Consider the following 16943-nt stretch of genomic DNA (forward strand, 5'->3'; position numbering starts at 1 on the left):
TCAACACACCACTCACTCCTGTCAACACACCACTCACTCCTGTCAACACACCTCTCGCTCCTGTCAACACACCAATCACTCCTGTCAACACACCACTCACTCCTGTCAACACACCTCTCGCTCCTGTCAACACACGACTCACTCCTGTCAACACACCACTCACTCCTGTCAACACACCTCTTACTCCTGTCAGCGCACCACTCGCTCCTGTCAACACACCTCTCGCTCCTGTCAACACACCACTCACTCCTGTCAACACACCACTCACTCCTGTCAACACACCTATCGCTCCTGTCAACACACCACTCACTCCTGTCAACACACCACTCACTCCTGTCAACACACCTCTCGCTCCTGTCAACACACCACTCACTCCTGTCAACACACCACTCACTCCTGTCAACACACCACTCACTCCTGTCAACACAACCCTCGCTCCTGTCAACACACCATTCACTCCTGTCAACACACCTCTCGCTCCTGTCAACACACCACTCACTCCTGTCAACACACCACTCACTCCTGTCAACACAACCCTCGCTCCTGTCAACACACCTCTCGCTCCTGTCAACACACCACTCACTCCTGTCAACACATCTCTCGCACCTGTCAACACACCACTCACTCCTGTCAACACACCTCTTGCTCCTGTCAGCGCACCACTCGCTCCTGTCAACACACCTCTCGCTCCTGTCAACACACCACTCACTCCTGTCAACACACCACTCACTCCTGTCAACACACCTCTTGCTCCTGTCAACACACCACTCACTCCTGTCAACACACCACTCACTCCTGTCAACACACCTCTTGCTCCTGTCAGCGCACCACTCGCTCCTGTCAACACACCACTCACTCCTGTCAACACACCTCTCGCTCCTGTCAACACACCACTCACTCCTGTCAACACACTACTCACTCCTGTCAACACACCACTCACTCCTGTCAACACACCACTCACTCCTGTCAACACACCTCTCGCTCCTGTCAACACACCTCTCGCTCCTGTCAACACACAACTCACTCCTGTCAACACACCACTCACTCCTGTCAACACACCGCTCACTCCTGTCAACACACCGCTCACTCCTGTCAACACACCTCTTACTCCTGTCAGCGCACCACTCGCTCCTGTCAACACACCACTCACTCCTGTCAACACACCTCTTACTCCTGTCAGCGCACCACTCACTCCTGTCAACACACCTCTCGCTCCTGTCAACACACCACTCACTCCTGTCAACACACCACTCACTCCTGTCAACACACCTCTCGCTCCTGTCAACACACCAATCACTCCTGTCAACACACCACTCACTCCTGTCAACACACCTCTCGCTCCTGTCAACACACGACTCACTCCTGTCAACACACCACTCACTCCTGTCAACACACCTCTTACTCCTGTCAACACACCACTCACTCCTGTCAACACACCTCTCCATCCTGTCAACACACCACTCACTCCTGTCAACACACCACTCGCTCCTGTCAACACACCTATCGCTCCTGTCAACACACCTATCGCTCCTGTCAACACACCACTCGCTCCTGTCAACACACCACTCACTCCTGTCAACACACCTCTCGCTCCTGTCAACACACCGCTCACCCCTGTCAACACACCGCTCACTCCTGTCAACACACCTCTTACTCCTGTCAGCGCACCACTCGCTCCTGTCAACACACCACTCACTCCTGTCAACACACCTCTTGCTCCTGTCAGCGCACCACTCACTCCTGTCAACACACCTCTCGCTCCTGTCAACACACCACTCACTCCTGTCAACACACCACTCACTCCTGTCAACACACCTCTCACTCCTGTCAACACACCAATCACTCCTGTCAACACACCACTCACTCCTGTCAACACACCTCTCGCTCCTGTCAACACACGATTCACTCCTGTCAACACACCACTCACTCCTGTCAACACACCTCTTACTCCTGTCAGCGCACCACTCGCTCCTGTCAACACACCTCTCGCTCCTGTCAACACACCACTCACTCCTGTCAACACACCACTCACTCCTGTCAACACACCTATCGCTCCTGTCAACACACCACTCACTCCTGTCAACACACCACTCACTCCTGTCAACACACCTCTCGCTCCTGTCAACACACCACTCACTCCTGTCAACACACCACTCACTCCTGTCAACACACCACTCACTCCTGTCAACACAACCCTCGCTCCTGTCAACACACCATTCACTCCTGTCAACACACCTCTCGCTCCTGTCAACACACCACTCACTCCTGTCAACACACCACTCACTCCTGTCAACACACCTCTCGCTCCTGTCAGCGCACCACTCGCTCCTGTCAACACACCACTCACTCCTGTCAACACACCACTCACTCCTGTCAACACACCTCTCGCTCCTGTCAACACACCTCTCGCTCCTGTCAACACACCACTCGCTCCTGTCAACACACACACCACTCACTCCTGTCAACACACCTCTTGCTCCTGTCAGCGCACCACTCGCTCCTGTCAACACACCACTCAATCATGTCAACACACCACTCACTCCTGTCAACACACCACTCACTCCTGTCAACACACCTCTCGCTCCTGTCAACACACCACTCACTCCTGTCAACACATCTCTCGCACCTGTCAACACACCACTCACTCCTGTCAACACACCTCTTGCTCCTGTCAGCGCACCACTCACTCCTGTCAACACACCACTCACTCCTGTCAACACACCTCTTGCTCCTGTCAACACACCACTCACTCCTGTCAACACACCACTCACTCCTGTCAACACACCTCTTGCTCCTGTCAGCGCACCACTCGCTCCTGTCAACACACCACTCACTCCTGTCAACACACCTCTCGCTCCTGTCAACACACCACTCACTCCTGTCAACACACTACTCACTCCTGTCAACACACCACTCACTCCTGTCAACACACCTCTCGCTCCTGTCAACACACAACTCACTCCTGTCAACACACCACTCACTCCTGTCAACACACCACTCACTCCTGTCAACACACCTCTTGCTCCTGTCAGCGCACCACTCGCTCCTGTCAACACACCACTCACTCCTGTCAACACACCACTCACTCCTGTCAACACACCACTCACTCCTGTCAACACACCTCTCGCTCCTGTCAACACACCACTCACTCCTGTCAACACATCTCTCGCACCTGTCAACACACCACTCACTCCTGTCAACACACCACTCACTCCTGTCAACACACCTCTTGCTCCTGTCAGCGCACCACTCGCTCCTGTCAACACACCACTCACTCCTGTCAACACACCTCTCGCTCCTGTCAACACACCACTCACTCCTGTCAACACACTACTCACTCCTGTCAACACACCACTCACTCCTGTCAACACACCTCTCGCTCCTGTCAACACACCTCTCGCTCCTGTCAACACACCACTCGCTCCTGTCAACACACACACCACTCACTCCTGTCAACACACCTCTTGCTCCTGTCAGCGCACCACTCGCTCCTGTCAACACACCACTCAATCATGTCAACACACCACTCACTCCTGTCAACACACCACTCGCTCCTGTCAACACACCACTCACTCCTGTCAACACACCACTCACTCCTGTCAACACACCTCTTGCTCCTGTCAACACACCACTCACTCCTGTCAACACACCACTCACTCCTGTCAACACACCTCTTGCTCCTGTCAGCGCACCACTCGCTCCTGTCAACACACCACTCACTCCTGTCAACACACCTCTCGCTCCTGTCAACACACCACTCACTCCTGTCAACACACTACTCACTCCTGTCAACACACCACTCACTCCTGTCAACACACCACTCACTCCTGTCAACACACCTCTCGCTCCTGTCAACACACCTCTCGCTCCTGTCAACACACAACTCACTCCTGTCAACACACCACTCACTCCTGTCAACACACCGCTCACTCCTGTCAACACACCGCTCACTCCTGTCAACACACCTCTTACTCCTGTCAGCGCACCACTCGCTCCTGTCAACACACCACTCACTCCTGTCAACACACCTCTTACTCCTGTCAGCGCACCACTCACTCCTGTCAACACACCTCTCGCTCCTGTCAACACACCACTCACTCCTGTCAACACACCACTCACTCCTGTCAACACACCTCTCGCTCCTGTCAACACACCAATCACTCCTGTCAACACACCACTCACTCCTGTCAACACACCTCTCGCTCCTGTCAACACACGACTCACTCCTGTCAACACACCACTCACTCCTGTCAACACACCTCTTACTCCTGTCAACACACCACTCACTCCTGTCAACACACCTCTCCATCCTGTCAACACACCACTCACTCCTGTCAACACACCACTCGCTCCTGTCAACACACCTATCGCTCCTGTCAACACACCTATCGCTCCTGTCAACACACCACTCGCTCCTGTCAACACACCACTCACTCCTGTCAACACACCTCTCGCTCCTGTCAACACACCGCTCACCCCTGTCAACACACCGCTCACTCCTGTCAACACACCTCTTACTCCTGTCAGCGCACCACTCGCTCCTGTCAACACACCACTCACTCCTGTCAACACACCTCTTGCTCCTGTCAGCGCACCACTCACTCCTGTCAACACACCTCTCGCTCCTGTCAACACACCACTCACTCCTGTCAACACACCACTCACTCCTGTCAACACACCTCTCACTCCTGTCAACACACCAATCACTCCTGTCAACACACCACTCACTCCTGTCAACACACCTCTCGCTCCTGTCAACACACGATTCACTCCTGTCAACACACCACTCACTCCTGTCAACACACCTCTTACTCCTGTCAGCGCACCACTCGCTCCTGTCAACACACCTCTCGCTCCTGTCAACACACCACTCACTCCTGTCAACACACCACTCACTCCTGTCAACACACCTATCGCTCCTGTCAACACACCACTCACTCCTGTCAACACACCACTCACTCCTGTCAACACACCTCTCGCTCCTGTCAACACACCACTCACTCCTGTCAACACACCACTCACTCCTGTCAACACACCACTCACTCCTGTCAACACAACCCTCGCTCCTGTCAACACACCATTCACTCCTGTCAACACACCTCTCGCTCCTGTCAACACACCACTCACTCCTGTCAACACACCACTCACTCCTGTCAACACACCTCTCGCTCCTGTCAGCGCACCACTCGCTCCTGTCAACACACCACTCACTCCTGTCAACACACCACTCACTCCTGTCAACACACCTCTCGCTCCTGTCAACACACCTCTCGCTCCTGTCAACACACCACTCGCTCCTGTCAACACACACACCACTCACTCCTGTCAACACACCTCTTGCTCCTGTCAGCGCACCACTCGCTCCTGTCAACACACCACTCAATCATGTCAACACACCACTCACTCCTGTCAACACACCACTCACTCCTGTCAACACACCTCTCGCTCCTGTCAACACACCACTCACTCCTGTCAACACATCTCTCGCACCTGTCAACACACCACTCACTCCTGTCAACACACCTCTTGCTCCTGTCAGCGCACCACTCACTCCTGTCAACACACCACTCACTCCTGTCAACACACCTCTTGCTCCTGTCAACACACCACTCACTCCTGTCAACACACCACTCACTCCTGTCAACACACCTCTTGCTCCTGTCAGCGCACCACTCGCTCCTGTCAACACACCACTCACTCCTGTCAACACACCTCTCGCTCCTGTCAACACACCACTCACTCCTGTCAACACACTACTCACTCCTGTCAACACACCACTCACTCCTGTCAACACACCACTCACTCCTGTCAACACACCTCTCGCTCCTGTCAACACACAACTCACTCCTGTCAACACACCACTCACTCCTGTCAACACACCACTCACTCCTGTCAACACACCTCTTGCTCCTGTCAGCGCACCACTCGCTCCTGTCAACACACCACTCACTCCTGTCAACACACCACTCACTCCTGTCAACACACCACTCACTCCTGTCAACACACCTCTCGCTCCTGTCAACACACCACTCACTCCTGTCAACACATCTCTCGCACCTGTCAACACACCACTCACTCCTGTCAACACACCACTCACTCCTGTCAACACACCTCTTGCTCCTGTCAGCGCACCACTCGCTCCTGTCAACACACCACTCACTCCTGTCAACACACCTCTCGCTCCTGTCAACACACCACTCACTCCTGTCAACACACCACTCACTCCTGTCAACACACCTCTCGCTCCTGTCAACACACCTCTCGCTCCTGTCAACACACCACTCGCTCCTGTCAACACACACACCACTCACTCCTGTCAACACACCTCTTGCTCCTGTCAGCGCACCACTCGCTCCTGTCAACACACCACTCAATCATGTCAACACACCACTCACTCCTGTCAACACACCACTCACTCCTGTCAACACACCTCTCGCTCCTGTCAACACACCACTCACTCCTGTCAACACATCTCTCGCACCTGTCAACACACCACTCACTCCTGTCAACACACCTCTTGCTCCTGTCAGCGCACCACTCGCTCCTGTCAACACACCTCTCGCTCCTGTCAACACACCACTCACTCCTGTCAACACACCACTCACTCCTGTCAACACACCTCTTGCTCCTGTCAACACACCACTCACTCCTGTCAACACACCACTCACTCCTGTCAACACACCTCTTGCTCCTGTCAGCGCACCACTCGCTCCTGTCAACACACCACTCACTCCTGTCAACACACCTCTCGCTCCTGTCAACACACCACTCACTCCTGTCAACACACTACTCACTCCTGTCAACACACCACTCACTCCTGTCAACACACCACTCACTCCTGTCAACACACCTCTCGCTCCTGTCAACACACAACTCACTCCTGTCAACACACCACTCACTCCTGTCAACACACCACTCACTCCTGTCAACACACCTCTTGCTCCTGTCAGCGCACCACTCGCTCCTGTCAACACACCTCTTGCTCCTGTCAGCGCACCACTCGCTCCTGTTACCACACCGCTCACTCCTGTCAACACACCTCTTACTCCTGTCAGCGCACCACTCGCTCCTGTCAACACACCACTCACTCCTGTCAACACACCTCTTACTCCTGTCAGCGCACCACTCACTCCTGTCAACACACCTCTCGCTCCTGTCAACACACCACTCACTCCTGTCAACACACCTCTCGCTCCTGTCAACACACCACTCACTCCTGTCAACACACCACTCACTCATGTCAACACACCTCTCGCTCCTGTCAGCGCACCACTCGCTCCTGTCAACACACCACTCGCTCCTGTCAACACACCTCTTGCTCCTGTCCGCGCACCACTCACTCCTGTCAACACACCTCTCGCTCCTGTCAGCGCACCACTCGCTCCTGTCGACACACCACTCGCTCCTGTCGACACACCTTTCGCTCCTGTCGACACACCTTTTGCTCCTCTCAACACACCTCTCGCTCCTGTCAGCGCACCACTCGCTCCTGTCAGCGCACCACTCGCTCCTGTCGACACACCACTCGCTCCTGTCGACACACCTTTCGCTCCTGTCAACACACCTCTCGCTCCTGTCAGCGCACACTCGCTAATGTCAACACACTTCTGGCTCCTGTCAATAACATCTCGCTCATGTCAACACTTCTGTCAACACAACTTTTGCTCCTGTCAACACATCACTCGCTCATGTCAACACACCTCTTGCTTATGTCAACACTTCTGTCAACACAACTTTTGCTCCTGTCAACACACCACTCGCTCATGTCAACACACCTCTTGCTTATGTCAACACTTCTGTCAACACAACTTTTGCTCCTGTCAACGTACCACTTGCTCATATCAACACACCTCTTGCTTATGTCAACACTTCTGTCAACACAACTTTTGCTCCTGTCAATGTACCACTTGCTCCTGTCAACACACCACTCGCTCATGTCAACACACCTCTCACTCATGTCAACACTTCTGTCAACACCACTCGCTCATGTTAACACACCACTCGCTCGTGTCAACACACCTCTTGCTTATGTCAACACTTCTGTCACACAACTTTTGCTCCTGTCAACGTACCACTTGCTCATGTCAATACACCTCTCGCTCATGTCAACACTTCTGTCAACACCACTCGCTCATGTTAACACACCACTCGCTCGTGTCAACACACCTCTCGCTTATGTCAACACTTCTGTCTACACAACTTTTGCTCCTGTCAACGCACCACTTGCTCATGTCAATACACCTCTCGCTCCTGTCAACACTTCCGTCAACGCATCATTCATTCAAGTCACCAATGCTGTCAACGCATTTCTCACTCATGTCAACACACCACTCACTCATGTCAACACACTACTCGCTTCTGTCAACACTTCCGTCAACACACCATTCATTCAAGTCACCAATACTGTCAACACACCACTCACTTATGTCAACACACCACTCCCACATGTTGACACACCACTCGCTCCTGTCAACACACCTCTCCCACATGTCAACACACCACTCCCACATGTTGACACACCACTCGCTCCTGTCAACACACCTCTCCCACATGTCAACACACCACTCCCACATGTCAACACACCACTCCCACATGTTGACACACCACTCCCACATGTTGACACACCACTCGCTCCTGTCAACACACCTCTCCCACATGTCAACACACCACTCCCACATGTCAACACACCACTCCCACATGTTGACACACCACTCGCTCCTGTCAACACACCTCTCCCACATGTCAACACACCACTCACTCATGTCAATGCACCTCTCGCTCATGTCAACTATATATATATATATATATATATATATATATATATATATATATATATATATATATATATATATATATATATATGTATATATGTATGTATATATATATATATATATATATATATATATATATATATATATATACATACCGTACTTTCCGCACTATGAGGCGCACCTAAAACCTAAAATGTTCTCAAAAGCTGACAGTACACCTTATAATCCAGGGCCCCTTATATATGGACCAATATTGAGCCACAACAGGTCTCACAACGACGGTAAGCAGCCGCTGGTTTCATTTCCAATTGTGTGTTTATGTAAAGACCCCAAAATGACTCCTAATGAGAGACATGATTTCAGGAAAGCAGGAATCGTCACTGAACTGCTAGACGACAGCAGCAACACTGACTCCATTAACCACGTCTCGAAATAGTGCAAAGCAATAATAATATATCAATAACTCAACGTTAATTTGTGCGCGGATGAAAGATTCGCGGATGAGGAAAGTGAGAGTGAAGGACTAGAAAAAGAATAAATAAATAAAAAAAAATAAAAAAATTAAGACTATACAGTGGGAGCGATTCAGATGTTATTAGACTAATTTACTAGGATAATTCTGGAAAATCCCTCATCTGCTTATTGTGTCACTAGTGTTTTAGTGAGATTATACGGTGGTACCTGTACAACCTGAAGGTCGGCCCCGCACCTTTCTTCAGCACCAGTCGACGGGTGGTGGCGATGCCCATCTCTGCCCTTCGCAAGGGACCCTCTTCGAAACACGATCTTTCGAATTGATCGCTGCATAATATACTGTACTTTGTGTGTGGTCCAATCTAATAGCGATAGTGTGCGGCAAGAAAGTGGCGTAAACCTGGCACTTTTGTCAACGGAATTTGGCACAGCAGGGGAAAAAAAAAGCCGGAGGGGTGTGGCCACGAGTGTGGTGACCGCCAGTGTCTCCAAGGGAAGCCACGTTTCTCGACGAGGCTGAAATATATATTTTTTTCCCCTCCTCCACGGTGGAAGCATCCGACGGTTGGGGGCAGCCGGTGGGAGGAGGCAAGAGTCCGCAACTGCCTCTCTGACAACTGAAGGAGGAACGACGCAAGCTCCAAGCTCATGTCTACTTATTAGCACCATTTTGTCACCGAAACCTGCCGGTTGACATGTGGTAGGGAACCATGTTCGCTTGACCGATCTGTTCCATAGTAAAGCTTCACCGTCATCTTTTGGGAATGAAAACAAGGAAACACCGGCTGTGTTTGTGTTGCTAAAGGCGGCCGCAATACACCGCTTCCCACCTACATCTTTCTTCTTTGACGTCTCCATTATTCATTGAACAAATTGCAAAAGATTCAGCAACACAGATGTCCAGTATACCGCGACATTTTAGCATGATACTTCCACGCGAATTTTAAAATTGCAATTTAGTAAACTAAAACGGCCGTATCGGCATGTGTTGCAATGTTAATATTTCATCATTGATATATAAACTATCAGACTGCGTGGTCGCTAGTAGTGGCTTTCAGTAGGACTTTAAACTCAAGGCGATCAGTCACACAGTAGAAGACGGGACTAGAGCAGCTGCAAAAGAATTTAACATTAACAGCAGCAACACTGACTCCTTTAATGACGACTTGGACGAGACGGATGCCGTATTCGCCCGACTGTTTGATTCGAACACTGGAGAAGAAGAATTTGAGGAATTTGTGGATGAGGAATAACTTAAAAAGTGAGCTTTACATGTTTATTTTGTGTGTTGTGTTGTGTGACATTATCCTTTGAAAAACGTTGATTTATTATTGCTTTGCACTATTTCCAGTGTTACTATATTGTGATTGCACTAACCTTGGATTTACTGTAACAGTATCAGACGGTTTTTTACGTCTTTATTGAATCGGGGAAAATAATAAAACAGCTGTTTATTCATTTTGGGAGTGAAGGGAGTTGTCAGAACGCTGGTTTGTAATCTATTCATAAAGTTTGACCGACCTATCCGACTGTTTTGTTGACATTCCCTTTAGCGCAGGGGTCTCAAACTGAATTTACCTGGGAGTCAGTGGATGCGGAAACTGGGTGAGGCTGGGCCGCGAGAAAAAAATTCTTTAAAAAATTCACTTTTAAATGAATGGCTTTCCCGGCCTAGCAACATACTTGCCGACTCTCGCGATCTTTCCGGGAAACACCCAAATATCAGTGACCCTCCCGACAATCTCCCGGAGCAATCATTCTTCCGGTTTTCACCCGGACAACAATATTAAGAGCGTGCCTTGATGGCACTGCCTTTAGCGTCCTCTACAACCTGTCACCTGGTCCGTCAAACAGTGTGCCGGCCCAGTCACAAATTGCAAGAGACTCCTACAGACCCACGGATGTGACTGCAAGACATAGTTGGTCAACAGCCATACAGGTCACACTGAAGGTGGCCGTATAAACAACTTTAACACTGTTACAAATATGCGCCACACTGTGAACCCACACCAAACAAGATTGACAAACACATTTTGGGAGAACATCCGCATCGTAACACAATAGAACAAATACCCAGAATCCCATGCATTGTAGCCCCGGGCTACAATAGGGGGCAGGGTTGTATATTGTAGACCCAGAATTGTTAGGGCTGCATGGAATTCTGGGTATTTCTTCTGTTGTGTTTATAAGATCATTATCCATGCGTTTGTTACGTCTCGTCTCGATTACTGTAACGTATTATTTTCGGGTCTCCCCATGTCTAGCATTAAAAGATTACAGTTGGTACAAAATGCGGCTGCTAGACTTTTGACAAGAACAAGAAAGTTTGATCACATTACGCCTGTACTGGCTCACCTGCACTGGCTTCCTGTGCACTTAAGATGTGACTTTAAGGTTTTACTACTTACGTATAAAATACTACACGGTCTAGCTCCATCCTATCTTGCCGATTGTATTGTACCATATGTCCCGGCAAGAAATCTGCGTTCAAAAGACTCCGGCTTATTAGTGATTCCTAGAGCCCAAAAAAAGTCTGCGGGCTATAGAGCGTTTTCCGTTCGGGCTCCAGTACTCTGGAATGCCCTCCCGGTAACAGTTCGAGATGCTACCTCAGTAGAAGCATTTAAGTCTCACCTTAAAACTCATCTGTATACTCTAGCCTTTAAATAGACCTCCTTTTTAGACCAGTTGATCTGCCGCTTCTTTTCTTTCTCCTATGTCCCCCCCTCCCTTGTGGAGGGGGTCCGGTCCGATGACCATGGATGAAGTACTGGCTGTCCAGAGTCGAGACCCAGGATGGACCGCTCGCCTGTATCGGTTGGGGACATCTCTACGCTGCTGATCCGCCTCCGCTTGAGATGGTTTCCTGTGGACGGGACTCTCGCTGCTGTCTTGGATCCGCTTTGAACTGAACTCTCGCGGCTGTGTTGGAGCCACTATGGATTGAACTTTCACAGTATCATGTTAGACCCGCTCGACATCCATTGCTTTCGGTCCCCTTTTGTGGCTTCTTCCGGGGATGTTGTAGTCGTAATGATTTGTGCAGTCCTTTGAGACATTTGTGATTTGGGGCTATATAAATAAACATTGATTGATTGATGGATATGTTGTGTTACGGTACGGATGTTCTCCCAAAATGTGTTTGTCAATCTTGTTTGATGTGGGTTCACAGTGTGGCGCATAATTGTAACAGTGTTAAAGTTGTTTATACGGCCACCCTCAGTGTGACCTGTGTGGCTGTTGATCAAGTATGTTTTGCAGTCGCTTACTGCGTCTACAAAAGCCAAATACAAGATGTGGCTGGGCTGGCACACTGTTTGCACAGATTGTATGCCCCCTTAATATTATTCAGAAAAATTATCACCCCAGAAAGGGGCACCGAAAATTGGGTGACTCCCGGAAAAAACGAGGGTGTAAAAGTATGACGCCGTAAAGCGCCGTTCATGTAAAACTTGCGGGCCGCACCTTCATTAAATTTTCATATTAAGGTGCGGGCTGCAAAATAACGTCTCGCGGGCCGCGTGTTTGAGACCCCTGATCTAAAGGATGCATTATGTAACCCCAGTCTCTACTGCAGCATCTATTCTATGCACCTTATAATGTGGTGCACCTTATATATGAACTAAGTTTTAAAATAGGCCATTCATTGAAGGTGCGCATTATATTGTGGAAAATACGGTATATATATATATATATATATATATATATATATATATATATATATATATACATATACATATTTTTATATATGGAATTATTTCCCATTCTGGTTTTATGGGGACGGCATAGTTCGGTTGGTAGAGCGGCCGTGCCAGCAACTTGAGGGTTGCAGGTTCGATCCCCGCTTCCGCCATCCTAGTCAATCAATCAATCAATCAATGTTTATTTATATAGCCCCAAATCACAAATGTCTCAAAGGACTGCACAAATCATTACGACTACAACATCCTCGGAAGAACCCACAAAAGGGCAAGGAAAACTCACACCCAGTGGGCAGGGAGAATTCACATCCAGTGGGACGCCAGTGACAATGCTGACTATGAGAAACCTTGGAGAGGACCTCAGATGTGGGCAACCCCCCCTCTCTAGGGGACCGAAAGCAATGGATGTGGAGCGGGTCTAACATGATACTGTGAAAGTTCAATCCATAGTGGCTCCAACACAGCCGCGAGAGTTCAGTTCAAGCGGATCCAAGACAGCAGCGAGAGTCCCGTCCACAGGAAACCATCTCAAGCGGATCAGCAGCGTAGAGACGTCCCCAACCGATACAGGCGAGCGATCCATCCTGGGTCCCTGCCGTTGTGTCCTTGGGCAAGACACTTTACCCACCTGCTCCCAGGTGCCACCCACACTGGTTTAAATGTAACTTTGACATTGGGTTTCACTATGTATAGCGCTTTGAGTCACTAGAGAAAAGCGCTATATAAATATAATTCCCTTCACTTCATGTAGAGCTTCAGTCGTTCAACCGTTGTTGTGGTTTGTGCAGCCCTTTGAGACACTTGTGATTTAGGGCTATGTAAATAAACATTGATTGATCTATATACACATATATACATACATATATGTGTTTAATTAAAACAAAATATGAAAATACAATTACAACTAAATATAACAATTATGTTTTATTGCAATATTACGACTATTTTGTCCGACTATTTCTCAGGTAAATGAATTTACTAATACTACGTTATTTCGGTATTATTAGGATGTAAATTCATAAAGTTGCCACCTCACTCTCACAAAATGTATATACCTACTTTTGGTACGACCACTACTTTATTCTTGCAATATTACAAAAGGTCTTGTCTTTTCTTAATAGTATTCCAACATTATTCTGCTGTAGTTTTTGCAGTGACATACAATCATTAGATTGTTTAACTGAAGACAATACTTTTGTCCACTTCAAGGCAGTATTGCAGTAGTATTTTGCCAGTCCGGTGTACTTGGTAGTCCTGTGTGTATTACATTTGTGTGTGTCCTTTTTTCCCCTCCAAGACTGCTCGTTGTGTGTTTTCCACAATAAAACATTCATATGCAGCGGGAATAAGCGGCACTTGCTGCTGCTCTATTTTCAGACCGGCTGTAAATCTGAGCTTACGTAAGATTCTCAACATCTACCTGCCTCTCTCTGCTCGCCATCTCAATGAGGGGAGGGGCTTATAAATAATGCACGACCACGCCCCCTCCTCCATTTTGACAAAGTTCCCCGGCTTTGCTCGCTCATCAATAATTAGCCAACGTCGCCTTCTTGTGACAACACGTCCATCAGGAGCGGCGTACACGTGGGGGGGCAGGGATGCTCTTTGTTGCCGCGGCAACCGGCTGGTGGACGCACGTTGACATGCTGCTGGTGGTCTGCGGGACCCTCGAGTTACTGATGGTCTGCGGGACCCTAGTGATGCCGGTGGTATGCGGGACCCTAGTGATGCCGGTGGTGTGCGGGACCCTAGTGATGCCGGTGGTGTGCGGGACCCTAGTGATGCCGGTGGTCTGCGGGACCCTAGTGATGCCGGTGGTCTGCGGGACCCTAGTGATGCCGGTGGTGTGCGGGACCCTAGTGATGCCGGTGGTCTGCGGGACTCTAGTGATGCCGGTGGTGTGCGGGACCCTAGTGATGCCGGTGGTCTGCGGGACCCTAGTGATGCCGGTGGTCTGCGGGACCCTAGTGATGCCGGTGGTGTGCGGGACCCTAGTGATGCCGGTGGTGTGCGGGACCCTAGTGATGCTGGTGGTGTGCGGGACCCTAGTGATGCCGGTGGTCTGCGGGACCCTAGTGATGCCGGTGGTCTGCGGGACCTTAGTGATGCCGGTGGTCTGCGGGACCCTAGTGATGCCGGTGGTGTGCGGGACCCTAGTGATGCCGGTGGTGTGCGGGACCCTAGTGATGCCGGTGGTCTGCGGGACCTTAGTGATGCCGGTGGTCTGCGGGACCCTAGTGATGCCGGTGGTGTGCGGGACCCTAGTGATGCCGGTGGTCTGCGGGACCCTAGTGATGCTGGTGGTCTGCGGGACCCTAGTGATGCTGGTGGTGTGCGGGACCCTAGTGATGCCGGTGGTCTGCGGGACCCTAGTGATGCTGGTGGTGTACGGGACCCTAGTGATGCCGGTGGTGTGCGGGACCCTAGTGATGCCGGTGGTGTGCGGGACCCTAGTGATGCCGGTGGTCTGCGGGACCCTAGTGATGCCGGTGGTGTGCGGGACCCTAGTGATGCCGGTGGTGTGCGGGACCCTAGTGATGCCGGTGGTCTGCGGGACAATAGTGATGCTGGTGGTTTGCGGGACCCTAATGATGCCGGTGGTCTGCGGGACCCTAGTGATGCTGGTGGTCTGCGGGAACCTAGTGATGCCGGTGGTGCGCGGGACCCTAGTGATGCCGGTGGTGTGCGGGACCCTAGTGATGCTGGTGGTCTGCGGGACCCTAGTGATGCCGGTGGTGTGCGGGACCCTAGTGATGCCGGTGGTCTGCGGGACCCTAGTAATGCCGGTGGTCTGGGGGACCCTAGTGATGCCGGTGGTCTGCGGGACTCTAGTGATGCCGATGGTCTGCGGGACCCTAGTGATGCCGGTGGTGTACGGGACCCTAGTGATGCCGGTGGTCTGCGGGACCCTAGTGATGCCGGTGGTGTGCGGGACCCTAATGATGCCGGTGGTCTGCGGGACCCTAGTGATGCCGGTGGTCTGCGGGACCCTAGTGATGCCGGTGGTGTGCGGGACCCTAGTGATGCCGGTGGTGTGCGGGACCCTAGTGATGCCGGTGGTCTGCGGGACAATAGTGATGCTGGTGGTTTGCGGGACCCTAATGATGCCGGTGGTCTGCGGGACCCTAGTGATGCCGGTGGTCTGCGGGACCCTAGTGATGCCGGTGGTGTGCGGGACCCTAGTGATGCCGGTGGTCTGCGGGACTCTAGTGATGCCGGTGGTGTGCGGGACCCTAGTGATGCCGGTGGTCTGCGGGACCCTAGTGATGCCGGTGGTCTGCGGGACCCTAGTGATGCCGGTGGTGTGCGGGACCCTAGTGATGCCGGTGGTGTGCGGGACCCTAGTGATGCTGGTGGTGTGCGGGACCCTAGTGATGCCGGTGGTCTGCGGGACCCTAGTGATGCTGGTGGTGTACGGGACCTATGTGATGCCGGTGGTGTGCGGGACCCTAGTGATGCCGGTGGTCTGCAGGACCCTAGTGATGCCGGTGGTGTGCGGGACCCTAGTGATGCCGGTGGTCTGCGGGACCCTAGTGATGCTGGTGGTCTGCAGGACCCTAGTGACGCTGTCAGGACCAGAGAAGAAAAAGAAGAAGAAGAAGAAGAAGAAGAAGAAGAAGAAGAAGAAGAAGGACAAGAAGAAGAAGAAGAAGCACAAGAAGAAGAAGAAGCGCTCACTGTTCAGGGGAGTTGATGTCCTCCAAGGGGCCGCGAGTTATTCTGGAAGGATCCATGGAGCCCCACTGGCCCTGAGGTTTTTGCTCCAGATGGTTCTTCAGGAGGCTCCTGTCAGCGTCTGCACCCACACCACCACCATCATCATCACCATCATCATCATCATCATCACCATCATCATGTTTCACTTACTTTCTTATATCCCACATCTACACTCTCTTATCCCATCCACACTCTGTTATCTCATCCAACATCTCATCTTATTATCTAACATCTAGACTCTCTCATCCAACATCTACACTCTCTTATCCCACACTTTATC

At 51.0% G+C, this 16943-nt stretch overlaps 1 protein-coding gene across 4 annotated transcripts in view; it reads right to left on the bottom strand.

Annotated features, from left to right (window-relative positions):
- gabbr2 (gamma-aminobutyric acid (GABA) B receptor, 2) overlaps nt 1-16943 on the bottom strand; it is a 412418-nt gene that overhangs the window by 12226 nt on the left and 383249 nt on the right. For all 4 annotated transcript variants that reach the window (XM_061896997.1, XM_061896996.1, XM_061896994.1 and 1 more), the window contains one exon: nt 16625-16742. In XM_061896997.1, coding sequence (XP_061752981.1) covers nt 16625-16742 — 118 coding nt within the window. The remainder of the gene's footprint in view (nt 1-16624; nt 16743-16943) is intronic.

The sequence above is a fragment of the Nerophis ophidion genome, linkage group LG04, assembly GCF_033978795.1.
Source record: "Nerophis ophidion isolate RoL-2023_Sa linkage group LG04, RoL_Noph_v1.0, whole genome shotgun sequence".
Lineage (NCBI taxonomy): Eukaryota > Metazoa > Chordata > Actinopteri > Syngnathiformes > Syngnathidae > Nerophis > Nerophis ophidion.